The sequence below is a fragment of the Puma concolor genome, chromosome A3, assembly GCF_028749965.1.
Source record: "Puma concolor isolate L17-30 chromosome A3, mPumCon1.1.hap2, whole genome shotgun sequence".
Classification (NCBI taxonomy): domain Eukaryota; kingdom Metazoa; phylum Chordata; class Mammalia; order Carnivora; family Felidae; genus Puma; species Puma concolor.
This window is the reverse complement of record NC_141669.1, coordinates 116,731,755-116,758,554: the sequence shown is the minus strand read 5'-3', so window position 1 is coordinate 116,758,554 and position 26,800 is coordinate 116,731,755. Positions and strand designations below refer to the sequence as shown.

The following is a 26,800-nucleotide window of genomic DNA, read 5'->3' as shown; positions in this document are numbered from 1 at the left end:
TAATACTCTAGCAGTTTTTTTCCTTTTGGAAACATCCTTCTCCTGTTTAGGACTTCTCTCTAGGTTTACTGCCCCAGGCCCTTCACCATTATCCTGAGATATCCCTTTTGTCTTTCTTGTGTTGGAGTCTCAAGTTGCCCGAACCCCATGTCTTACTTTCTTTGCTCCATGCCCTTGTTTTGATGTATATTCTTCCATAGCTTCCTGATGTATATTCTTCCATAGCTTCCATAGCTTTTTTGCTCCATGCCCTTGTTTTGATGTATATTCTTCCATAGCTTCCATAGCCACCTGAGCTTGCATGGTGGAAAAATATGTGACCTTATATGTCTGAAAATATTTACCTTACTCTCACACTTAACTAATAGTTTGGCTGGAATAGGACTTTAGGTTGTAAACAATTTTTTTAAGCAGAATTTTAAAGGCATTGCTGCACTCTCTTTGTTTCTAGTGATGCTATGGGTCCAATGCTGTTGTAATTTCTAATCCTTCGTACATGGTTTCTTCTTTCTCTGGATTGTGTCTGTCCAAAATGTTCTGAGATCTCATGATGATGGGGCCTGGCGTGGGTCTTTTTAAAAGTAATTACTCTGGGGGCGCCTGGGTGGCTCAGTCGGTTAAGCATCCGACTTCAGCTCAGGTCACGATCTCATGGTCCGTGAGTTCGAGCCCCGCGTCGGGCTCTGTGCTGATGGCTCAGAGCCTGAAGCCTGCTTCCGATTCTGTGTCTCCCTCTCTCTGCCCCTCCCCCATTCATGCTCTGTCTCTCTCTGTCTCAAAAATAAATAAACGTTAAAAAATTTTTTAAAAATAAAATCACTATAAAAAAATAAATTAATTAAAAAAATAAAATTAATTACTCTGGACATTCAGATCTTTTGATCTGGAAACTTAGGTCCTTAGTCTTGGAAACTTTTCTTACAGTCTCTTGCTGGTATTTTCAACCTTCTGTTTTCTCTTTCTGGAACTTCTGTTAATCAGATGTTGAATATCCCAGACCAATCCCTTAATTTTCTTAACTTTTCCATTTTTTCTTCCTTTTTTCCACTTTTAGGGAGATTTTCTCAACTTTATCTTGCAACTCTTCTGTTGAAATTATTCCCCTCATATTTTTAATCTTTCAAGAGTTTTTCCTTGTCTCTGGATATTGTTATAGCCTCTTGAACTCACAACCCTGGTATGTGTGTGTAAGGCTGTATAGGTCAGTGTTTTTCCACTCTAGGTGCATGTCAAAAAACCTGGGAAGCTTTTACAAACTAATGATGTTCAGGGATTATGCTTTAATTGATCCAAAGATGGATCCCAAACACAATTTTGTTTTGTTTTTTTTTAACTGTTGTCTCATCTCCACTAGACATAAGCTGTTACTATTCCTTTACGTCTAGACGGGCCTGGCGCATAGTAGGCACCACTAAATAACTGCTGAATGAATGAACAAAGCACTGCTTTGTAAAGGAAGATTGTAAAATAAGAACAAATTCCAGGCAATATGCTACTTTGTCTATAATGTTTTCTCTAAATATATTTGAAAACCTAATAATACATGAAAACCAAACAAGTCTTGTAGGACAAAAAAAGTATTTGAAATCCAGAGGTTTTAAAAAATCATGAAATTCCTATTTCTTCTTGCCTTTTAGACAAGTTTTTAATAACATATTTCTTGTGAACTAGGAAGTTAAAGTCTAATAATTTTCATCTGTTTCTACTGAAGCCCCAAGGCAATAGTGGCCTATGCTAAGGAGAGGAGCAGGACCAGTGCAGGACTGCAAAACAAGGGGCCCCAAAGTGAGTCCAGACTTCTGCCTGTAAAAGAGGTGGGAGCTTCTGTTTCACCTTGAGTCGACAGACGGAAAGTGTGTAGAGGGGACCCTGAGAACCAGAGGCCAAAAGCACAGTTATGAGGGGCCAGCCAGGGAGAGCGCATCGTCCAAAGTTAAGGGAGTGGCAGGTAGGACAAGACAGGTCTTGAAAACTCACGACAGATGAGCCAGAAGGACGAATTTCAGCTTTAAACACACGCCAGGCTTAGAGAGCCAGAACTCGTTCACAACAGTCCTGGTAAAGTACACACTTTCCATCTCATTCTCCTTATGGCAACATGGGGCCAAAGAGGGGACAGCACCAAGTGGGGAAACAGGGTCAAGCACCTGGTAGGTGAGGGGCAATCTCCATCTCCATATTCGGTTCAAAATTTTGCCGTCACACCAGACTGGGCACATCATCTCCAGTGGGCCTTCAAGGCCCTGGGAATGAGGAGAGAAGCCTCGAGACTTGCCTGACATCCCATCCGGGGCAAGGGAAGCACGAGCCCCAGAGAATCAATGTAAAGACAGTGGGCGACCATAATAAAATTGCCTTTTGATCCAACTGAGCTTGTTTAACACAACAGTTGAACAAACTAGCACTTTGTGTTTGGTGTTACTTTCCTTCTCAGTTGAATATGATTGATCAGTTTAAGTTCATGGACACTGGATTGTAGCTCTACTGATTTGACATGTTTGGCAACTTCATGATTTCTACGTGCCGTAATGATTGAATTTAGGAGATCTGCATTTCTCTTTCACCCCCTGGTAATTCACCAGAAGCTGAATTTGGTGTGGAAAGATGGTTTGGGATTCTCAGTGAAAAAATGTACAAAAGTAGTTGGTTTGAGTCCAACATACGTTAACAGGAGAAAGCCTGTAATTCCTGCAGTGCTTTAAAAACACATTTTTGGAGAAAGGCAATACCGGCTCACAGAAGAACATCAGAATTTCCAGGCACAGTGCCAAGTGCTGAGGTGGATGGTTGAATGATGGATGGAGCTGCACCTTGGAGCGTGAAGATCATACCTGAAGGAGTCTGAACAGGGGTTGCCTCTGGGGAGTAGGGGTGGAGACTGGCTGGGAAGCAGGACAGCATTCAGGGTGAGGTGATCTTTTTTTTTTTTTTTTAAATTTTTTTTTCAACTTTTATTTATTTTTGGGACAGAGAGAGACAGAGCATGAACGGGGGAGGGGCAGAGAGAGAGGGAGACACAGAATCGGAAACAGGCTCCAGGCTCTGAGCCATCAGCCCAGAGCCCGACGCGGGGCTCGAACTCACGGACCGCGAGATCGTGACCTGGCTGAAGTCGGACGCTTAACCGACTGCGCCACCCAGGCGCCCCCAGGGTGAGGTGATCTTGAATAGGGGGCTCAGCTGGCTGGTGTAAGCCCTTGTCATATGCCATTTACTGTAAGTAAATCTTACCCGCCCTCCAGAAAAGGTAAACTGGTTACTGGCACACATGTTGAAGTGTTTAGGAGTGTATACTGTCTGCTGCTGTCCTTTGAAATGCATCAAAAAACAGGATGGATAAAGGAATGGGTAGTTATAATAGAAATGTAGCAGAATGTTAATTGTAGAATTAAATGGAGGTATATAATTATTTCAACTTCTCTGTATCTTTGAAAATCATAATGCTAGCAGTGGGCACATCCATATATTATACTGGCAAATGTACTTCTGAAACCCAGAAGTGATGTTCTTCCCTTCACACCCAGGGTAGTTGTCAGTTTCCAACCTTAGTAGGTATTATATTCCCATACATTTGCTACTTTAAGTACAGAAACTCCAGGCTATTTACATATGTTCTATCATCATTTAAACTTAAAAAAAATTTTTTTTTCTTAAGTTTATTTATTTAGCATGGGTGGGGGAGGGGGAGGGAGAGAGGGAGAGAGAATCCCAAGTAGGCTCCATACCATCAGTGCAGAGCCTGACGAGGGGCTCAAAACCATGAACCATGAGATCATGACCTGAGCTGAAACTGAGTCAGATGCTTAACCGACTGAGCCACCCAGGTGCCCCCACCATCATTTAAATTTTTAATTAAAAATCAGAGTTTTTACATCTTAAGATGAGTTCAGGGAGTTCTACACATTGTTATCACAAACTGGAGTGCATCCAATGCAGGCTTCCCATGTGTAAAGAAATCCCATTGCCGAGGGGACTCAGAGGCAGATGTTCATGAGTCATCTTGTTTTCCCTAAAGCCAGACTGAGCCTAAACCTTCCTTAGGATCTTGGGGGATCCTTTAAGGCAAACAAGAGGGTGTGTGAGAAGGACTAAGGGAAGAAAGGAGGGGGAGGTCTTCAAGACCTGCTCTGGAGCCAGACCACCTCCTTCCCCAGGGACAGGGCCCCTTCCCTCTTCTAGAAATCAGACTGTGCCACCAGATAATCTAAGTTGACCAGACCGTCTTCCCCATTATCCTTTTTGGAGAAACTCAAGCCAGGACACAGGAAACTTAGATTCCAGCCTAAAAAAGCCTGAGAACAAAGAGAAGATACCAGTGACTATACCTCACTTTCTTTAAATCAATCAATACTGATCCAAGGTCATTTTGCTCTGGTCCTATAATCACCCTCTCCTCAGGTGTTCTTCCTGAGTCCACAGGGACAGGGCAAACGTGCTGTGGTTTCCTAGAAAATCAGTTTTCCTTGGAGATTTGGGGAAAACTATCTGAAAGGATTACTGCCATATTAAGACAAATATGGATATATTATGGAGTGGAAAATCCCTATCATCTTTCACTAAAAAGGGAGTGTTTGAAGAAATTTTGCTGAACCCTTATGAACTACACCCCTGGGCTCCCAAGGGTACATCTTTTACTCCCCTGACACCATTAAGGAAACTTCACTGGAAAATTCAGAGAGATATTTTTGCTAGATGGAAGAACCCACTGTAGACAAAGGTTACTTTTGGCGAATGAAGGACAATGATTTCAAAGTTTATACTACACAGTTATCAATCTTTTCCCTCTTGTTTCCAAGGTAACAAAAAAGACAAAAAGAAAAACCTAATAAAAAATAAATACATGTGGTTTCTGAGGGGAAAAATCCCAGAGTGCTACCGGATGATGGGGCCCAGAGCCTCACAGAATAGCAGGCATGTTCTGGGACCCACACACGAGTCTGAGGGAAGGCACACATTTACCCAGGATGTGGTCACTCAGGTAAACAGGACCAGTGGGGATTTCTCGGAAGAAGGTGCAGAAAAAACAGTTTCTGGAGTCTGAGACTCTGTCACAGTTGTGAGACCTAAGGCAAGTCATTCTCTAGACCCCAATTTCCTCATCTTTAATATGGCTTTCACACTGTCTGTAGCGTTTTGTGAGGATGATATAAGCCAAGGTATGTAACATACCTGGTGCATTCTGGGTACTCAACAAATATCACTCCTTTCCTATCCCCAGTGTAGTAGAAAAAAATAACCTTTTAAAACATTGGTGGCAGTGGGAAATGTTGAGAGGGATGGCTAGGGACAAGAGGCCCAGAAACCAGGGTACCAGTTATAAACAAGACTCAGTTCAGCATGTGTGGCCACAGGTGCAGTAAGGAGCAGGTCTCTCTGAACCATGGGCACAATCTGCCATCTCGGCCAGAGGCAGCACTGGGGCTCAGCAATTAGACCACGTGATTACACAGGAAGAGAGAGGCAGAGAGGCCTTTTCAACCTAGTGTTTAAAGACACACAGCAGGGTAAGCATTTCAGTTATTTTTAGTTAAAGAAAAACAGCCTTTTCCAAGGGTGACAAAGTGAGCTGAAGGTCAGAAGGAAGCAGGGTGTGGACTACTCAAAGCTCTTGCTCCAAAATCTGGAGATGAGGAAAGAAGGCCCACCCAAGAACTCAAGGGTGACTGGCCAGCAGAGGGACGACTTTGATGACTTTGGTCACTGGACTGGTCTAAGTAGGCTCAAAGGTGATTTCCACCTGCCAGTTGGTTGACATGCTTAACATTATTATTCTTGGGGGCTATTAAATTAAGGAATGATGCACGGAGCCAAGAGAGTGGCTTATTCAGTTGGATTCTGAATCACAATCAGGAAATAGTCTTTATCTGCAAAAGAGAAAAATGAAAAAATAAATCACTAAATGTAAAATGGGAGAAAACACACTAGAAAGGAAATCATCCAATCACCAACCATAAAAGGGGAGAAAAACAATAAAAAGCATCAATGCTCAGGCTACTTCCAACTGCTGGGGAAACAGAAGATGAACTTGCAAGTTTCCCTGAGGGTGGGGGTAGGGTTCCGGTAGATGTGGCTGCTGGAGAGCAAGCCCCTCCTCCTACCTGGCCTTGCAATGTATTCTCTTTTCTAATCTTCACAGTATTGACAGGGAGGTAGGATTATCACCTCTGTTTTCTGGGTAGGAGAACTCAGGTTCAAAGACTTTAAATGAATTGCTTATGGCAGTGGTTCTCAAAAGAAAGGGCATCTGAATCACCGGCAGGGCTGGGCCCCATCCCTAGCCCTTTGGATTAGTAGATCTGGAGTGGAGCCCAAGAATTTGCATTTTTAATTAGGTTTTTAATTTTAATTAGGTTTTTAATTTTAATTACAGGATGGTTAAAATAATTTGCATTTTTAACAAGTTCCCAGGTGATGCTGATGCTGCAAGTTCTGGGACAACCACTGGTTTAGGAATACCCAGCTAGTTAGTGTCAAAAATGGAATTCCAAACTCAACCCTACTGGTTTTGGGTTAATGTCAGTTCTATCACAAGCTCAGCTGCTGGCCTTCAAGAATCTTCTGGATGAGGAAAATTTCAAGGGCACCAGGTCAAATGGAGCCAAAGGTATCTCAATTCTAGTTCTGGGGATCCAGCCCGGCAAGGAAGAATGTCCACATGAAATCACAGCTAGTCCAAGCTCTCAGGGGTGAGCCTGACTGCTCTTCATATCATAGAAACAAAAATTGGAGAAGCAGGGTGTTTCAACATTGCCCACTTAACCAAACCACAAACATTTACTAAGGCTTCCATGTGTCTAGCCCCGGGCCAACCCCTTCTCATATGGTACCTCAGTAAATCACTCTGTGAGACAGATACTAGTGTTTTCCATTTCATTGAGGCTCAGAGAGTGAAATGACTTGCCCAAGCCAAGGCAAAAATGCAGAGCTGGGTAGCTAGGTAGCTAGCTGGGTTTGACCCAGGTAACACTGAACGCTTCTGATCTGCCCTCTGCTGAACAAGGGAGAAATGGCAGGACCTTGGCCTTGTTTGCTTTGTGTGTGCTGATTCAAGCCTAAAGTTTGCTTCTTCCCATGACAACAGACTGTTGCAGATAGGAGGAAACAGATTTTACAAGATTAATAATAATTTCATGGCTAAGTAATCTGTATAAGTTAAATCACTTAAAAATATAAACAGAAATAATTAACAAGTCACCAAGAGAAAGAGACACAATTAGCAATACTAGAGTCTTTTTTCCAAATAATCAAACTCTAAATTCAATACTATCACTATAAGAGCTTTGTGGGAAGCAGAGTGTTAAAGCTTGATTATGCTGCATTAACTTGGCTTTATATTAGTTAGGTTAATAAATGAAAACCAAAGTCTGTTTTTTTAGTCTTTTCACATGGGCTATTCTTGGCCAGGATGGGATGAAATTTGGTACACATATGGAGGGCCAGACGGTCTGAAACTATCTTTGCTATTTGTGGTCTGGGAGGCAGCTTCTCAGTCTGATCAACGAGAAAGATGAGGTGGAAGAAGGGGACAGTGGACTTCCTTCCTGGGCAGCGCTCCTCCAAGTTGTTCCCAAGGTGTGGGGTGGGGTGCTAATTACAGTCTCAGAAGGACCCACCTCAAACATGCGGCAACTAGGCCTGTTCTAGGCTGGGGGCTGTCCCTGTGGGGCTTGTGCTCTGCGGAAATCCTAAGGCATTCTGGCTCTAATGCTTTAGAGGCTCCTGCCCTGCCCTCCCCGCCCCCCCTCCCCCCCACGTATTTTTGCCATATCAAAGTGGGTGTGTCAAGGTATCAAATCATTGGTTTTCATCCTAAATACCATGTCCCACAGACATTCCTGACCCTCATCCCCCACTGGTGACCCCACCTCTTACTCCCACAGTGGGGTGTCAACAATGGAGGGAGATCTAGGGAGTCATTCATATATTTATTAATCAATTATGTGTTAAATGTATACTATGTGCTTACAAATCTCTGTCCTCTTGGAACTGTGTAGGCGGGGAGACAGACTTAAAATACAGATAAGCAGGCTGGTTGGCTAAATAAAAAGGCAAGATGGAGCACTGGTAGCAGCAGGATGGCTGGAGAGGTGGTGAGGGTGTTCAGAAGGAACTTTCACTGTGTTTAAGGCAACCTCAAGAAGTCACACACCTCTCCAGTATAAAGGAATGTGAGGCACTGTCAGAGTGTGAGTGTCAGACAGAGTGAGCGAGCAAGTGAGAGTGAGAGGGTGTGCACATCCTCCCTGCAGGCCTCTGTGTGTTGCTTAGGAAGGGTCCAGCCACTCCATCCTCACCTCCACTGACAGGGCTGGGAGGCTTCTGGGCCTGTGAACCCCAAGAAGAACCTCTAACGTGGGAGTTGCCAATCCTGGACTCAAGTAGCAACTACACCCGTTAACTCTGAATGCCTTTGGGTCCTTAAGGGCAAGTTGAAGATGCCTTTGCAGCCAAGCTGAGAATGGACAGTCAGGAGCTTCCAGATGACTCTGTGGGTCCAGAGGAGACATTCTCAGAAGCTTTAAGTCAAGAGAAATTGTCCATGGAGAATCTAATTTGGAAACCACATCATTTGTCTTTGCCTCACAATGTGTGCCCTCACGTGGGCACAAAGTCTACTCTGACACACAGGGTCAACAGAGACCATTCCTAGCCTAACTTTTAGGGATGTGGAGGTTTGTGTAGCCATACAACATGAAATCTTGGGACGGATCTGAGTTCAAATATTTCTGAGCCTTTCTGCCTCACCCAAAGCCGACCCCTCAATCAATGGGGTGTCTCAGGGGACGAGAGCAGTGTGATACTCTACTTGATGCTTTACAGATGTGGAAATCGGGGTTCAGACTTTGGTTGATGTAAAGTCACACTCAAGGGGAAATAGCTTCTGTCTGCTGCAATCTGGTTTTCCTCACAGAACCAGAGCATCATAATAGGTTGGCAAGTGATGCATTAGACACTGATTAAACTGATACACAGTGTATGGCATGTTTTTGGAATAAATGCCACTGAAGTGATCTTATGTTCTCTGTTATCAACCAGCTCTGTCCCCACCCCTCTAGGGAGTGTCCCAGGGAGACTGTGGGCCCCTGTGACTCAGTCAATGGTTCTCTCCTTTGTATCCTTTCAAGTAGCAGAACTGGGCCAGAACAGGCTTGGGAACAGAACCAACATTGCTCTGCTACTTGGGTGGCTGACCCCACATCAAGTTACTCCAGAATTCTGCAGCCAGCCTCCCTGCCACTTGTGTTGCCAAGCCAAGCCCAAGGACCTTCAGCATCCCTAGCCTCCCTATTTCCCTCCTTCATCTAGAACCCAGTCACAATCATACCACCTTCTTGCCTTTAGAACTCTCACAGGGTCAAGTCCACACAGCTGAGTTTGGTGTTTGACACCTCTTGACCAAATGTCCTACCTCTCTTTCTTCATACACATATACTGATGGCCTAGATGAGCTATACAAGCATCATTGCGTGCACACCTAACTCCTGCACACTCACAACTATGTGGCTCACCCAACAAAGACAGAGGGAGGGAGAGAAGAAACAATATAAAAATAGTCCTGGAAAATCAATCTGTCTACCACCCCAGTCTGTAAATGTGAGTGAGGTGATGTAGGCCGGGACAGGTGGCCCTGATATTCCCTCCTGCGGTCCCAGTCCTTGTGGGCTTCTCCCAGGAGGAGCATCTCATCATGTGCAAATGATCCTCAAGGCACAGGTACTGTTTGTACGCACAGCTCCTAAATGCAGACCAAGCACTGCATGAGAAACAAAAGCAGCAATCTGTTCCAATGCTGGAGGAAAAGCTGACCATACGGGGCCCAGAAAGACAGGACTGAGGGATGGACTGACTTTATTTAATGTTTATTTTTGAGAAAGAGCGAGCAAGAGAGGGGGAGGGGCAGAAAGAGAGGGAGACAGAGGATCCAAAGCAGGCTCTGTGCTGACAGCAGGGAGCACGATGCAGGGCTTGAACTCATGAACCGTGAGATCATGACCTGAGCCAAAGTCGATGCTTAACCTACTGAGCCACCCTGGCATCCTAGGACTATACTTTAGAAGTGGGCAATTTAACTTTTTTTCAAGGATAAAATGACTGTATGTATTTTTACCTTATGCTTTGAATTTTAAATCACTAAATTCTTTTTCCTTCAAACACAGCTTTCCCACCCCTCCAACTTGCTTACACTCTTTCTTGTGCCTTCTAGATTTAGCTCGAATGTTCCCTCTTCTGGGAAGACCTAATCATACCTTCCTCTATGTTTCATGAGATCACGATTCCCCTCTGTGTCCTAGAATCTAGTACAGGGTCTGGTCTAGAGTAACAGTGAATAAGTATTTGTTGGGGATGCCAACCAGAGACTGGCCAGGCAGTGAGGCATATTACCTCTGAACCTTCAACTCTTCAGTCCTTTCCATGGCACCTGTGGAGACAGCAATGTGCCAAGCCTTCCTGATAAGCGGCACAGAATATGCTGTGACAGTCTGCTCCCAAGTGGGAATACGGAAGACCTCTTACCTGGTGCAACCATAATTTCATTTTTCTTGGAGCGAATTCGAAGAAAGGTGAGGTCATTCTGGGGGTCGATTTCACGCACGGTGCTCCGGGCCTTCAAGATGAAGTTGTGCATGAGGTTGGCATACTGTGTGGTGGTGGGATTGTCCATGGTGCTCTTGATGGGAATGCCTGAGGGAGAGCAGAGACTGAACAGGATGTTGAAAGCCCTTTTCTGCCCAGCTCCCAACACTGCACCCTTAATTCAAGAGTACTGGACTGACAGTTAACAATCAATGCCAGTATTTACTGAGGGCTTGACAGGCACAGTGCTGAGCACTTTAACTATGGCAGTGCCAGTCCCCAGAACTACTCTGGGGGTGGTATCACCATCTTCACTCGCCAATGAAGCAACAGAAGCTCTGAGCGGTCACACAGCAGATAAGCAGTGGGGCTAGGATTCAAATGTAGGCCTGTGGGCTCTGCTGCTGGGTTCCTCTTTTCTTGGCACTGTCTTGACTGGCTTCTAGCAATAAAAGGAGAGACTATCATTCAGAACATTTAGAACCTGAACAAGGAGGGCAGCTCTTCCAAATTGGTAAATATTGAAAAGTAGGAAGAAGAAAAAGGTCAGCTTGTGCCAAGACATTACCATCTCTAGTGTTTTGATCCAGTTCCCACCAATGGAGGCTTTGGGCCCAGTTGTAAACACATTGTCTATACACATGATTGTGCCCCTCAAATTTAAGCCTGTTTCTCTGTCTGCATATACACTTGTAAACAGCATTGCTATTGCTTTCAAAGAGCCCACAAATGGACCTTCCACAGAGTTAATCATTCCTCTATTGTTGGTACATAGGCTGGATTTTTTTACTTAATTACTAAGCAGCGAACACCATTGTGTACGAAGCCTTTTCTGTTTTGAGGATTGTTTTCTTGCAATGAACTATTAAATGGACCTCTTTTACTAGACAGTGCCTATTGTCATGGAGGTGAAGAATCGGGCTCAGCCTGAGCCACCTCAGGACACAACTAAATCATCAGGTATCTATGAATCACCGTGACATATTAGCAGGTTCCAATGAGGAGGCCTTAAGTGCCCACAGCTGACAGGCACTTGTGGGGAATATGGCACAAGTGGCTCCTCACATGTAAGTGGCTAGATTTGGGGGCTGACAACCCTGCTGATCTGGCCCACAAGTGACCAGCTTAAAGACTGGCCAAAGGCAATCAGCCTCAGGCCTTCTCACAGGTGGCAAGAAACTGGCCCAATCTTTTCTTCTTAGGGAGCAGGAACACGAGATTGGGCAGAAGAGGACATAGTGGCAAGAGAGGCAGCTGAGTCAGAGAGACTGCTTTGAGCGAAGTGAAGTCATGAAGACAGACCATAGTGATCACTTGCCTTTAAGGGACGAGAGGGTGCTTGCTTCGGCAGCACATATGCTAAGGGACGAGGACTAGATCACTAGCGCTGCTACTGGATCCTGGATGACAACAATGTGTCCACCAGGGCACCTGGAGACCTCACTTCATAGCGGACTTTCCCGAGGATGGCCTATGAGCAGCTATGGTGATGACTGAGTAGAAACTCTGACCTGGACAAATACCCTGGGCTCTGTCTCTTCATAGCTATGTGGCCTCAGACATGTGACTTAACCTAAAACTCTATTTCTTCATCTGTAAAATGATACTTGTGCTGTGAGGATTAAATATGGCTAATTCATTTAAGAATATTTAGGAAAGAGAGTACAAATGTAATAAATGTTGATTTGTTATCAACATCACCACACAATAAATCCCATCCCCACCCAGGGTACTTGAAGGGCCAGTATCAAGGCCTGGCAAAGTCTGCATGATCAAACCTCTTATCCTTCTCTTCTTATATACCACAAGGCCACCTTCTTTCAGGTTTCTCTGCCTGGAACTTTCCTTCCTTCCTCATTCTTTTGTGATTCCCACTGATTCCTCAGGTTTCCATTTTCTGGTGTATCTACCCAGCCCCAGATGTGGCCAATGCCCCTATTTTACCATCCCACATGATTTTCCTTTGGAGCATTTTCTTTGGAGTTTGACACCTCACCATTATGGAAGTGATCATTATGACTATAAGCTTCCTGGGGGTCAGGACCAGGTCTGCTACACTCACCATTGTCCTTAAAGAGACTCCATTAAGCATTTATTGCTGGTGACAAATGAGTGCTCTCAAGGGCTTCTTTCAGCAATTCAAATACTGTCATGATTTTTATCACATTTCTACTAAGTGAGAGGTGTATGAAGGAGACAAGAAACTACTTGATGGCTCACTTTAAAAACAAAAGAAAACATTAGAGGTGGTGAGGGGGCAGAACAGGGACCAAAACTGGGGAGAATTTCAAATAAGGATAAGAGATTAAGTCCAGATTCAGACAGTGTCAGAACTGCAGACATCTCAAAGATAGCCTAATGATTAGGTCGCCTGCTTCAAGCTTCTTCCTTTACAAATTGGGACTGTGCACTCTGCAGAAGTAGCTGGTCACAAGGGAGCAGGATTTCTAACCTGGGGCTCAGATCTGTCAAGACCAAAGTTGTATAACCAGATATTCCCACCAAACCCAGCCTCATCAATCAACAATAAAGAACATTAACAATATTTAACAGAGGCAGTAGCCCCTCACCTTATCTGCGGTATCACTTTCCATGGTTTTGGTTACCTGCATCAACTCTGGTCTGAAAGCAGATGATTCTCCTGATCAGGTCAACAGTGGCCTACCACTACGTCACAATGCCTGTATGTCATTCACCTGACTTCATTTCATCACGTAGGCAATTTTATCATCTCACATCATCCCAAGAAGGGTGAATACAGTATAATACGATATTTTGAGAGAGACCATATTCACCTTTTATTATAGTATAGTGTTATAGTTGTTTACTATTAGTTATTGTTAACCTCTTACTGTGCCTAATTTACTAATTTAACTTTATCACAAGTGTGCACATGTAGGAAAAAACCACAGTGTACATAGGGTTGGGTACTATCCCGGTTTCAGGCATCCACTGGGGGTTTTGGAATGTACCCCCCCCCCCAAACCACAGACAAGGTGTGTGGGGGGACTACTATTTATTAAGCACCAACTACATGTCAACATTGTTCTAGGTACTGGGGATACAGTAGTGAACACAAGAGACAAATTTCTAACCTCATGAAGCTTACACATTTGAGTCTTTTATGTTGCCCCGTGTGGTAGCAGCAGAAGATGGCAGGTGGTCTGACCAGGTACAAATGGAATGAAATATTCCTTAAGTTCTTGGCAATTTTGCTTAAATTCACACTTTTATTGTGAAACAGTTAAATATGGCCAACTCAGAGAAGTCAAGAGCTAGTGGCAGGTGTTTGGCAAGTGACTAGGATAAGGGTGTGTCATGAGTTCAGGGCCAAAAGCAATCAGTCTGGACTGGAGTGATCAGGAAAGGCATCCTGCAAGAAGAGGCCCCTGAGTTGAATTATGGGGGTAGGAAAACCCTACAGGGGATAATAGGAATCCCTAACTAATCATCCTTTTTTTTTTTTAACTGTTTATTTTTGAGAGAGAGAGAGAGAGAGAGAGACAGAATCCGAAACAGGCTCCAGGCTCTGAGCTGTCAGCACAGAGCCCAACGCGGGGCTCGAACTTGGGATCGGCGAGATCATGACCTGAGCTGAAGTCAGATGCTCAACTGACTGAGCTACCCAGGCACCCCCCTAACTAATCATCCTTAATGGAAGCTTCCAGAAAGCTTAAAGGCTCTATAGAGCAGTGAGTTCTGACCATCTCCATTCACAGTTGGCTGACCTTGGGCAGGTCATCAGCTCTGGGTTTCTCATATGAAAAATGGGCAATACCCCTGCCTGGCAGGGGCACTGTGTGAAATGTAAATGAGGACTAAAGTGGGAGCTCTGTGAATGGGACACAAATTAAAAATAAATAAATACATACACATGATAATTTTAACATTTATATGGCATTTACTATACATCAGGTACTGTTCTAAAAGCTTCCCTGGAAGGTAGTATAATTATCCACATTTTACAGATGAGGAAACTGGAACAGAAAGGTTAAATGACTAGCCCAAGATCACACATCTGATAAGTAGAGGCAGGATTCAAACGTACGCAGTCTGGTTCTGTGTTCTATATTCTTAGTCACTAGGCAATACTGCCACATTTGTTTATGAAAAAGAAGTGCTCATTAGTATCCAAAAGGTAAGCAGTTGAGGCTCTATTTTCCCAATGAAAAAGCTCAAGTTTTGAGACCATTTTAAGGTAAGAATGAAGGTTGTGGTTTGCAAATACTGATGGAGGCCTGTTCCTTCCCCATTTGGGGAACAACCCCGGAAGCTGTTCCCTACCCATTTGGGGTCAAAAATATCCAGTCCAAGGGGCACCTGGGAGGCTCAGTCAGTTAAGTGTCTGCCTTTGGCTCAGGTCATGATCTCATGGTTCGTGAATTCGAGCCCTGAATTGGGATCTCTGCTGTCAGCATGGAGCCTGCTTTGGATCCTCTGTCTCCTCTCTCTGCCCTGCCACTGAGTGTGCATGCTCACTCTTGCTCTCTTTCGCAAAAATAAGTAAACTTAAAAAAAATGTCCAGTCCAAGAAGAAGAAAGTCTCTCTCTGGGTGATACACAAATGGTCTTTTAGGTCTTGGAGTAAGAAACACCCAGAAGAAACTACCTCGATCAACCATTCCACTTATGGCAGTTGAGGTCTGAAGAGGGGAAGAGGAAGTGCCAGGTCCTCCAGCTGATCAGTGGCAAACTTGAACTGGGACCTGCACCTGCTTCCACAATGTCCTGAGGGCTCCCACCATGCTGCCTGCTTCGATTGCAGGGTATAATTAGAGTCTGACAAAGCTGGAGAGCATGTACTGCCTAGTTCTAGGCTGGCCAGGGTCTGACAACTTGGAAAACAACATTTTTTTTTTTTTTAACTTTTATTTTAGAGAAAAAGAACACAGAAGCCTGAGTGTGAGTGGGGGAGAGGGGCAGAGGGAGAGAGAGAACCCCAAAGCAGGCTCCATGAGCAGCATGGAGCATGAGGTGGGGCTCGATACCACAACCCTGGGATCATGACCTGAGCCGAAATCAAGAGTCAGATGCTCAACCGACTGAGCCACCCAGGTACCTTGGAAAACAATATTCTTTTATTTTCTTTTTTTAATTTTTAGTGTTTATTAATTTTTGAGAGAGAGAGAGAGAGAGAAAGAGAGTGTGCACAAGTGGGGGAGGGGCAGAGAGAGAGAGAAAGAGAGAGAGAGAGAGAGAGAGAGAGAGAGAGAGAGAGAGAGAATCCAAAGCAGGCTCCAGGCTCTGAGCTGTCAGCGCAGAGCCTCATGTAGGGCTCGAACCCACAAACTGTGAGACCATGACCTGAGCCGAAGTTGGACACCTAACCAACTGAGCCACCCAGACACCCCTGGAAAACAATATTCTGAGGACATGCCACTTTCACTTTTTCTTTCTTGATGACTTTCATTTTGCTCTATTATGTAGGCATTATTGAGAATTCTCCCCTTTCTAAAAACAAGGCCTAGAATGATAACGTATCCACGCAGGGCTCTCAAGAAGTCCCAAACAAATCAGAGTTGACTAAACGCTGATCGGGGGAGCCCAGCCGGGCCGACCCTGGGCATGGCCTGGGCCACAGACCAGCAGCTACTCTGATCCTTCACAGTACAGTGTATGAGAATGCAAGTACATTCAGACAGACTTGGAATGAAACCTTGGCTCTGTAATGGCAGGCAAATCAATTAAATGTCTAGACTCCATGTTCTCCACTACAAAATGGAGACAACAGGGCTGCCTTATGTGACAAATGAAACAATATGTTTATAAAGCACCAGCCTGTGGCCTGGCATGAAACAAGCATGTGATAAATGTTAGTCCATCGTAGCTTGGGAAAATTAGTAACTGTACTCTTTGGGATGTTTAAAAAAAAATGCTATAGAAGAGGAGGGAAAAGCTATAGGCCAGAGTATTATCTAGCAAAAAAGCAGAAACAGGGGTGCCTGGCTGGCTCAGTCGGTAGAGCATGTGACTCTTGATCTCTGGGTCATGAGTTTGAGCCCCACACTATGGGTAGAGTTTACTTCAAAAAAAAAAAAAAGTAGAGGGGCCCCTGGCACTTAAATGGCTCAGTTGGTTGAGCATCCGACTCTTGATTTTGGCTCAGGTCATGATCTCACAGTTTTTGTGGGTTCGAGCCCCACATGTATCTCTGTGCGGATGGTGCAGAGACTGCTTGGGATTCTCTCTCTCCCTCTCTGCCCCTCCTCAACTTGCGTTTTTTTTCTCTGTCTCTCACACACAAAATAAATAAAAAACTTTTTTAAAAAGTAGAAACAATATAAATGGGGGATGTCTGATAAACATTGAACTGGTAGTTAAAAAATTTGGTCATGTAAATTATGAAGGAAAAAAGCCAAAAAACAACCTCATGAATAAACATGCAAAAAGAGTAAGAGAAGACATACCTGTACAAGGGCTAAAAAAAAAAGCATGGCACATTAAAAAGTATGATCTGTTAGGGCAGTGGGACTGAGTGAATTTTTACTTTTTTAAACTTTGGAATTCCAACTATAGTGCTGGGACACTGGAAATGTTTTAAAAAGGGTAAAAATTAGATCCCATACATGAAGGGGCTTAGTAAACAGTGTCAGGCTGTATTTGGGCTGTTTTCTGGGGGTCTGCCTGTGTGCAGGTCATAGCCAAAGGGAGGGGGTACCTTCTGTGTTCACCACGATGATTCCCTGTACTCCCTTCTGGCTCTGAAGTCGCTTCAGTGTCTCTTCCACCTCTGCCTGCCAGAGAGAACAAGACCAAAGTTAAGAAGGGCCAGTAAGACTGGATTAATTCCCTCACACTCCTGGCAAATGAATCATATATTTGTCTTCCAATAACAAACAACACCCAGGTACTAGGCACCTCCTCAAAGCCCCCAGGCTTGTTCGGAGTGGTCCCTAGGCCATTTCCAGCACTTAAACCCCAGCATGGGGCGGGGCTACTCCAGGCCCTTTGCCTATCAGGCACTATTTTCCCTCCCTGCTTAGCTGTTTGGGAGCAGAATATAAATACCATTCTTGGAGTATAGAGGCATCCATGACTCACATATTTGGTACACCTTAGGAAAGGACTCTGGTGATTTGAAAAAAACCCAAACAGTGGTGTCTTAACAGGAAGAGGACTAAGTTGTCACTTGTGGCCCAAACAGCACAACTGAAAACATTCTAAAGAAGAAAAGTGACTCCATTGAGAAGAAAAGCTAGTAAAAACAAGATACAAAGGGCCAGTCAGATGTCTGTGGCTGGATACTCCCTTTTTGCATGCTTTTGGCTTCCATGATCTTACTTGCTTTCTGCCTCCACCAACTGCCTGCAGAGCACCACTGATAAGTGCCCCCTCCCCTTTTTCTTTTGTCTCTCAACCTCCTACCATCCCAACCATAAAAGAAGGCTGATGCCAAAGTTCGGGGCTCAGGCTTTGGAGGTGACTCTGCTGGGCTGGCACCGGTGCGAAATAAACAGTCTTTTCTGATTCCCTGAGCGCATGTCGCTTGTCTCTTCCAGGGCACCAAGTATTTGCTCTAACACCATGAGGATAAATTCAGTGACTTAATAAGCTAGCATCTGAGAGTGTAACACATGGCACACAGCCTGGGGAAGGGGCTCATTAATCCTGATTCTCCAGAAACTAGCACATGGCATTTGGGTCCTCACTCTGCCATGCCAGGCTTTCTATATGATCACTCCTATCTCTTTTACCTTTCCTTCAACTCTCCATCTCCATTCCCATACCTATCTCTACATCTTTTTTACCCTAACAAAGAAATCCAACAAATTCTTCTAGGCCATTTAAGACATCACCTCATCCATGAAGCTTTTACTGATCCTCAACTCAGGGGAGTCTGCCCATTTCTGACTCCCCAAGCTCTTGACTAGAAATGCATTAGGTACTGGTTTACTTAGAGTTTCTACAATGCTCTGCAGAGTTAGGTGCTCAATAAACAGCTGCTTAACTGAACTGCGCCTGTTTCTGTGGATGGAAACTGGCCTTCAAGTGTGCTTGTTTTTAGGAGGCTCCTTCCAGACAGGTCCAGAATCCAGTCAGAAGCTACTCAAAGGCTGAGTTGGGACTATGTTGAAAACAGAGGCTCCATCCGCCTAAAAAAAGTGGTTCCCCACCCCCAAGGGCTAATGGGTTGGCCTGAAGAGGAGGAGCTTCTAAACAGTAGATGGACATAGCACAATGAAGTATTGTTTTTCTAGTAGGCATAAGACTGACAATCCAGTCACTACCACCCACTCCCCAATGATATAAGAATACTCAAATGCTGGAGAGAAGGGCAAACAAGTTCTTCCTACAAAATGGCAAATAGCCTAAAGCCTCATAAATCTGGAGCCTGGGTAAAAGGACAGGGCTAGCTCTGTGGATTTGAGTACAATGTAATGGGTCATGCATGTATGAGGTCATAATTCATTCAACAGACTTTCACTGAGCTCCTATTAAGTGCTATTCTGGAGAGGAGGGGTAAAGTGTGATAGTGGTAAATATTACACAGTACTCAACCTGACCTGGTAACTTTCCTGAAATTCATCCTAAGGAAATAACTTAAAGGAAGAATACAACAATACTGCAGTGACACCTTGCAGTAGCAAAAAGTAGAAAGAGCCAAAAATGCCCAATCATTAGGAAAAAAAGCCAAATAAACAATGGAATGTCCATTCATACGAATTTAACACACAAAAATAACAATGGTGATCAGAATATTTATAACACCACAAAAGTATGACATAACATTAAGTGAAAGCAGCTAAAATGCAAAAATAAAGTGCTTGATGATGGCAACCATATGAAAATTAGAGAGTTAGGGGGCGCCTGGGTGGCTCAGTTGGTTAAACGTCTGACTTCGGCTCAAGTTGTCATCTCACCATTCGTGAGTTCAAGCCCCACATTGGGCTCTGTGCTGACAGCTCAGAGCCTGGAGCCTGCTTTGGATTCTGTGTCTCCCTCTCTCTCTCTGCCCCTCCCTAGCTCGTTCTCTTTCTCTCAAAAATAAATAAAAACATTAAAAAAAATCAGAGAGATGGGGCGCCTGGGTGGCGCAGTCGGTTAAGCGTCCGACTTCAGCCAGGTCACGATCTTGCAGTCCGTGGGTTCGAGCCCCGTGTCGGGCTCTGGGCTGATGGCTCAGAGCCTGGAGCCTGTTTCCGATTCTGTGTCTCCCTCTCTCTCTGCTCCTCCCCCGTTCATGCTCTGTCTCTCTCTGTCCCAAAAATAAATAAACGTTGAAAAAAAAAAAAAAAAATCAGAGAGTTAGGACTTTGAAAAAAATAAAAGCCACATTGAGAGCAGGAAATTATAGATAAGGTTTTCTTTCTTCTTTTTTTTTTTTTTTTTTCAAAACAGACTCTTTTTCTTCTCATATGTTGTTTCTACTTAAAAACATTTTTTAACCCTTCTCCGTGCATCCAAGAAAGAGATCTCTAACATGGAGACCACAGGGCTCTGACATACTCAACATCGACAGCCCAGCCAATCTGCAATCAACCTAGAGAAGGGAAAGAAAGCTAAAATCAAAGATGTCAGAATAGAGGTCTGAAATATCCCCTGGAGACTACAAAGTGGGGCTGAAATGAAAAAGATGAATTATTTCATGACTGTTATACTTCAGCCCCACTTCAGGTATATGGGTACCTTCTATGTGCCAGACATTGTTTTAGGTCTGGGGATGCTGTAGTGAACAAAATCTAACAAAAAACCCATGCCTTCATGAAGCTGACATGGAGGGAAGAGCAGACATTAAACAAAGAAATAAGTGAAGTATAAATGTCAGATATAGTAGGGAAGGGGCATCTGGAATGCAAGGACTGATGGCAATTTTAAATAAGTGTCAGCAAAGTCCTCACTAAGGTGATAGTTGAGTAGAGATCTGAAGAAAATGAGGGAGCTAATGTGGATTTCTAGGGAGAGTGTTCCAGGCAATGTGAAGAGCAAATACAAGAGCCCTGAGATAGCATGTTCCAGGGCTCAAAGGAACCAGTGTGACTGAAGTGCAGTGAGCAGCAGGTGACCAGATGAGAGAGATCAGAGAGGCAGCCATGGTCAGATTAGATTTCAGTGGGCTTGGAAGACCACAGCAATGAACGGTTTTTAATGAGGATGATATGGGGAGCCACTAGCAGGCTCTGACATGAGGAATGACAAGATCTGTTTCAAAAGAATGGCTCCGGTTGCTATGTGGAGAAAAGACTGCAGGGGGCAAGCACGGCCTGTCTGGGCCCTGGCCTGTGCTGCTCTCTCTGAAGGAAGCAACCTTTTCTCCCTGACTCACTGCTTGATGTAACTAACTCCCAGCTCTCTGGACTCAACTCATGAGCCTCCTGCCCCTCTTCTGGGCACCCTTGGCACCCCACCTTCACAGCACTTACCACAATGAGATGTAACTATCTGTGTGCTAAACCCAAAGCACCCCAGGAACAGGGACCTAGACTTTATAATCCCACTATTCAGCACCATAAAGACTCAATAAATACTTAATGAGCAAATAAAAATCACTTCTACAACTACGTTTTACAAAAATCAACCTTTTTAAGTATAGGAGGGGAGACATGGCCTTACAGTACCCAAGGTAAACAAGAGCTAGGGTTTAGGTGGTCCTAAGTTTAATGAGAACCTGCCACTGAGATCTGGCTTCTTAAAAAGGAAACACACCAATTATGCATTGACCTGCTCAGTAGATCAGATACTGGGATAAATGTTTTCAGACACCTCTCTCATCTGAACCTTTCGTGGTTAGTATGATCTTCATTTTACAATGAGGAAATGGAGATTCAGAAAGAAGAGTTTTGCCCAAAGATCTGTAGCAGGTCAAGAGAAGAGCTGAATATACCACTGACCACAACTGATAAGGTCCTTGCCCTCAGGGAGCTCACATTCTGGCAAAAAGATGTTCAAAAAACAAGTAACCAAGATTACTGCAGGGTAGAGGGACGGGGCTGGGCAGGGTGCAGGAGAATGCTACTTTGGCTAGTACCAGGAACACCTGAGGATGTAATCTTTAAGCCAAGAACTAAATGATGAGAAAGAAGAGCACTCCAGGCAAAGGACTGAAAGCAAAAGCAGTGCAGGGAACAAGTTTGGCATGTTCAAGGAATAAAGAGGACTGGTATTGCCAATGTTTTCCGACTCTTTACTAATCTGATATGCACAAATCATATAACAACAGAAAGTCAACTTATTTTCATTTTTAAGAATTATCAGTGAAGTTGAAATGAACTTTACTATTTACATCTCTCCATTTTGAGTCTTCTGATTTTTTCCACATTTCTATTGATTTTCAAAAACTTCGTATGTTAGAAACATTAGACTTTTGTCCATCACATAAATTACACTTCCCTCCCTTTTTCACTTAATCTTCTGATTTTCTTCAATAATCAGAAGTTTAAAAATTTTTACATAGTCAAATTAAATAAAAATAGTTTTCTGTAAGACTAGAGAAAAGCTTTTCCAACTTGACCCCAACCACCAGGATGGGGCTAGGCCTGGATGAGTGGGGACCATGAGGTCTAGAGGGGTCTCCAGGAGACAAGGGCACCAATTACCTACCTGGGTTCAGGAGAAACTGCTTAAAACAAACCACAAGTTCAGCCCTAAAAGAGCGAAGAAGAAAAACAAATGATGCCCCAAAGCCACAAGCAGAAACAGGGACATTTACAGATGGGAAAGGACAGTCCTAGGCAGGCATCCCAGTCATGCCACCTCTAGTCATGCCACACCTAGCTCAAAGTTTGTTGTTTCTGCAGAGCTAGCCAACTGGTATCAGAAATATCTGACTGGATATGCAGTCCCCCAGGGTTGACTTACATCTCCAACTTCCTGTCCTAGAGAGAGCCCAACTGGTATCCTCAGCATCCGGGGTAGTAGGTACTACTAACATGGGTGTCTGTATGTTCTTTAGTTCCCAGGTGCATGTTGCTGACAGATGGAAAAACAAATAGCAGTAAAACTCCAGGATTACTTGTTAGTTCAGCCTGGTAGCAATAACTATCTGAAGCAAATAGTTAACAAAGAAACCGTGACCAATCTGACTACTAAGCATAAACATTTTAATTTGTATAAAACAAAAATGAATCAAAAGGACAGAAAAACATGTGCATCTGATATAACAAAAGAGTAATTCCAAAATATCATACAAAATGACTAAGAAAAATAGAAAGTCTAGCGCCTGGATGGCTCGGTCAGTTGAGCGTCAACTCAATCTTGGCTCAGGTCATGGTCTCATGGTTCATGAGATTGAGCTCTGTGTAGGCCTCTGCACTATCTGCTTGGGATTCCCTCTCTCGCTCTTTCTTTGCCCCTCCCTTGCTCATGCGCTCTCTCTCTCTCTCTCACAGTAAATAAATAAGCTTAAACAAAAAAAATCTAAAAGTTAAGTGGGCACTTGTGATGAGCACTGGGTGTTGTAAAAGTTAAGTGGGCCAAAAGGATACTAGTAAAAAATACACCTAAGAGAAAATACAACCATACAGAAAAATGTTCACTGTTTCCTATAAATAAAAAAATGAAAAATTATAGCAATGCTGGAGTATCTTTTTAAATGCTGGCAGTTATGGCAAACCTGGTACAAAGGCAATCTGACCTTTTGGTAAAGCCACAGAACAACACTACTGCAAGACCCATAAGTGTGTTGGTCCAGTGGCCTCAGAAATTCTTTTCCTGAGAATTTCTCCTAAGGAAATAATCTAAATTTTTCAAAAAGAAAAACAGGGGCACCTGGGTGACTCAGTCATTTAAGTGTCTGACTCTTGATTTCGGCTCAGGTCCCCATCCCAGGGTTGTGGGATCAAGCCATCCATCTGGCTCCATGTTGGAATGTGGAGTCTGCTTAAGATTCTCTCTTCCCCTCTGCCCCTCCCCTGCCTTGTGCTCTCTAAAATAACATAACATAACATAACATAACATAACATAACATAACATAACATAACATAACAGAAGAAAAACTCTACATATACAGAAATACTCATCACATCATTACCTCTACTAATGAAGAGTTAGAAGCAACCCAAACGTATGCCAGGGGGAATGGTTTGTCAAATTATGGTACAACTATTTTACTATTATGCAGTCACTAAAAAGAATTCATCACAAAGATGATGTAGCAACAAGGTTCAATGTCTTTGGATACTAAAACAAAAAAGAATAGAATGTACATCTTGAAAAATATGCATATGTGAACCAAGAGGAAGGAGAACATACAGAGTTGAAAATAGTTGTGTGGTGGAGTAAGACTAGATAGAATTATGGATGATTTTTATATCACCATAAAAAGAGCAATTTGGCAGTTTCTTTTTTTTTTTTTTTTTTAATTTTTTTTTTTTTCAACGTTTATTTATTTTTGGGACAGAGAGAGACAGAGCATGAACGGGCGAGGGGCAGAGAGAGAGGGAGACACAGAATCGGAAACAGGCTCCAGGCTCTGAGCCATCAGCCCAGAGCCCGACGCGGGGCTCGAACTCACGGACCGCAAGATCGTGACCTGGCTGAAGTCGGACGCTTAACCGACTGCGCCACCCAGGCGCCCCATTTTCTACCAAACTAAACTATGGATGCCAGAAGTAGCACTTCTAGGAATCTACCCTATATCCTCCATAAACACTACATAAAACACTAGCATGAGCACACACACATACACAAAAAGACAATAGTTACTGCAAAACTGTCTAGAGTGGAAAACTGTAAATCACCTAAATGTATATATACTGCAATGGAATACCATACAATCCTTAAAAAGAATAAAGATTTGTATATATTGCCATGGAAAAATGTTTGATATTTTTAAGTGAACAGAGTAAGCTGCAGGAGATCTCTCTCTCTATATATAGCCTAAAGTAAACTTAATATGTAGAAACATGTATGTTCCAGTTTCATGTGATAAACAAGCTTATATGTACATGTGGTTATGCACTAATCAAACCTAGAAGAAAACAGCCAAATGCCAACAGTTGTTGGCACACATCATAGGGGTGTGAGATAGGTACTTCACACACTTTTTGCATTACATGCTTCAATATACTTGATATGCCTGAATTGGTTAAAATGTGCGTCTAAATATGTTTTGTTTTCATGAGTATAAACACACAATAGCGTGGTACAGGTTGCAGTAAGCCACCATTTGTGTCAGAAAAAGAGGGAGCATATACATGCCTGTTGATATATAAAGAACTTTCAACTCTGGAGACAAAGGCTAGGGGTCAGGGTTGGGTGGGAGATTTATTTTTCAGTTAGATCCTTTCAGATTATTGTTTTTACTGTGTTGCGGGTATTATCTGTTAAAATTTTTCTTTACAGTTTTAAAGTTACATATGTTTGAAACATTACATGTTTTTAGTGATGTAATCATATTCTTTGTGGTGTAATAATAAATGAAAAAAGCCGAGACCACAACTGTACATTTAGTAGGAGCTAAACTATATTAAAGGAAAGCTGAAGACAGAAAGACTAGACAAATGTCTAATTATAAGTGCTTGCCTTTAGGTCATGGCACTGTTCCTTTCTCCTTTTCAATTTTTCCTGTGGGTTTTACGGTTTTTAAATAAGATTTTTGATTTCACATTTAATAAGTCTTTTCAAGTTTCCCCAAGTCGGGAGGATTAAAAACATGAGAAAACAAACTAATAAAGTCATAAAGAGCCCACACAGTTCCCGCCAGCAACGCTTTGGGATGCCCAAGGGTGGACCCCGCCGGTTTGATTCATGCACCAAATCCCAGACGCTCGAAAGAACCACAGGGACAGAAAGGTGTCAATCAAGCTTCTGGGGTTCAAATCAACCTCCGCCATTTCCTAAGAGAAGGCATTTAGTTTCACTCGGCTTTAGCTTTCAAGTATGTCAAATGGGGATAATGGTCGTACCTACCTCACAGAACTGTGGTGAGGAGGAAAGCCAAAATACGTAAAGCGCTTAGCAGCGTCGAACACAAATTAAGCTTCCAGGAAACCTTATCGTTATTGTTATCGCGCTACAAGGCCCAGGACTCTAAACTGTAAGGGCCTCTCGGCTGGCCTCCCCCTCTCTCTCAGACCCTTGCCGAGGCCCGAGCTCCCGCTTCCGGTCAAGAGCCTGCGAGACCAGTGGCCCCGCCTCGGTCCCCTCGGTACCCAGTCCGGGTCTCGAGGCCCGCGCTGCCCGGGTTCCGTCCTCCAGTCAGTTGGGGTCCGGCCCCGCCCCGGCCCGCGGATTCCCAGCCCGGCACTCTGAGACGACCCCAGAGAATGGAAGGCTAGACGCAGGGTGGTGGGCGGTCGTACTCGACCACCCTGCGGCCACCAACCACAAGCTCTAGGCAGACACTCACCATCTCTGACCGATCCAGTAGCTCCGCGACCCCGGCACTCAGCCCAGTCCCGGTACCTTTCGCGCCTGCGCACAACACCCTGTCAAAACGGACAGCTCCGAGAGCCTACCAGGACCCAGCGTGGGACTGACGGCCGGGCGGGTCTAGTCAGCTCCCCCAGGGCTCATAAGGAATTTGCCAGGCCCTGTCCCATAGTGAAAAGCAGAGGAACGCTTTAGCTGTGGAAAATTCCCAACTCCTGTGCCAAAAGATGGTGTCAGAAGAGGTTTTCAACTCTCCACCGAGGTCTGAGATGGCGCCGGAAATCCTGGGTGGACGGTTGTGGGCGAGTGTGAAGGCAAGGAAGGGGTGTTGCTGAGACCCCATTTGTGCCCTGATTAAGGCAAAGTGAGTCGCTGAGCCAAAATGCGCCCAACGCATGGTAAAGTCGGGGAGTGGGACTGGAGTCAGGTGTCTTTGGGGTCTTCAGAGCGACCCCCTTGGAAATATTCCAGGCAGGTTCTCAGATGGAGTGGTCAGGGCTGAGCTGGGAGTATGCAGGTTTAGGACTCCCAAGCTCAGCCCCACCCCCTGGGTTACCTTGGAGAAGCCACTTTACATCTCTGTTTTCTCATTTTCTCACCTTTATAAGGGGGGAGCCTTCTTTGCAGAGCCCTACGTTTGTCCTATTTTCTGTTCTTTAGCCTTTATTAAAAAACATTCGATGGAATAAATTTGAAGATCTAATTGGTTTTATTACACGAGTCATGAATGGGTCAACATCCCACATAAACAAGTAGAGGGAAGCTCTGCCGAGCTATACAAAGATTTTACATAGGGAATAAAAAGAGAGAGAGAAGAAAACAGTTTATTCGCAAGGAACGAATTGTTTAGGCCCTCCTAAGGGAAGAGGAAGGGGCCTATTAGTAAATTTCCCAGTATTCACTGGGAAATTCCATG

General features: G+C 44.0%; 1 protein-coding gene across 1 annotated transcript; it reads right to left on the bottom strand.

Moving 5' to 3' along the window:
- Positions 1-3,834: 3,834 nt before the first annotated feature.
- On the bottom strand, positions 3,835-26,227 carry DYNLRB1 (dynein light chain roadblock-type 1). Its single transcript, XM_025931824.2, is given in 9 exon segments — positions 3,835-5,864; positions 10,516-10,683; positions 17,234-17,309; positions 25,423-25,461; positions 25,463-25,561; positions 25,563-25,664; positions 25,667-25,740; positions 25,743-25,845; positions 26,045-26,227. Coding segments are annotated over 9 exon segments (888 nt in total). The 3' UTR covers positions 3,835-5,820.
- Between the last annotated feature and the right edge of the window lie 573 nt (positions 26,228-26,800).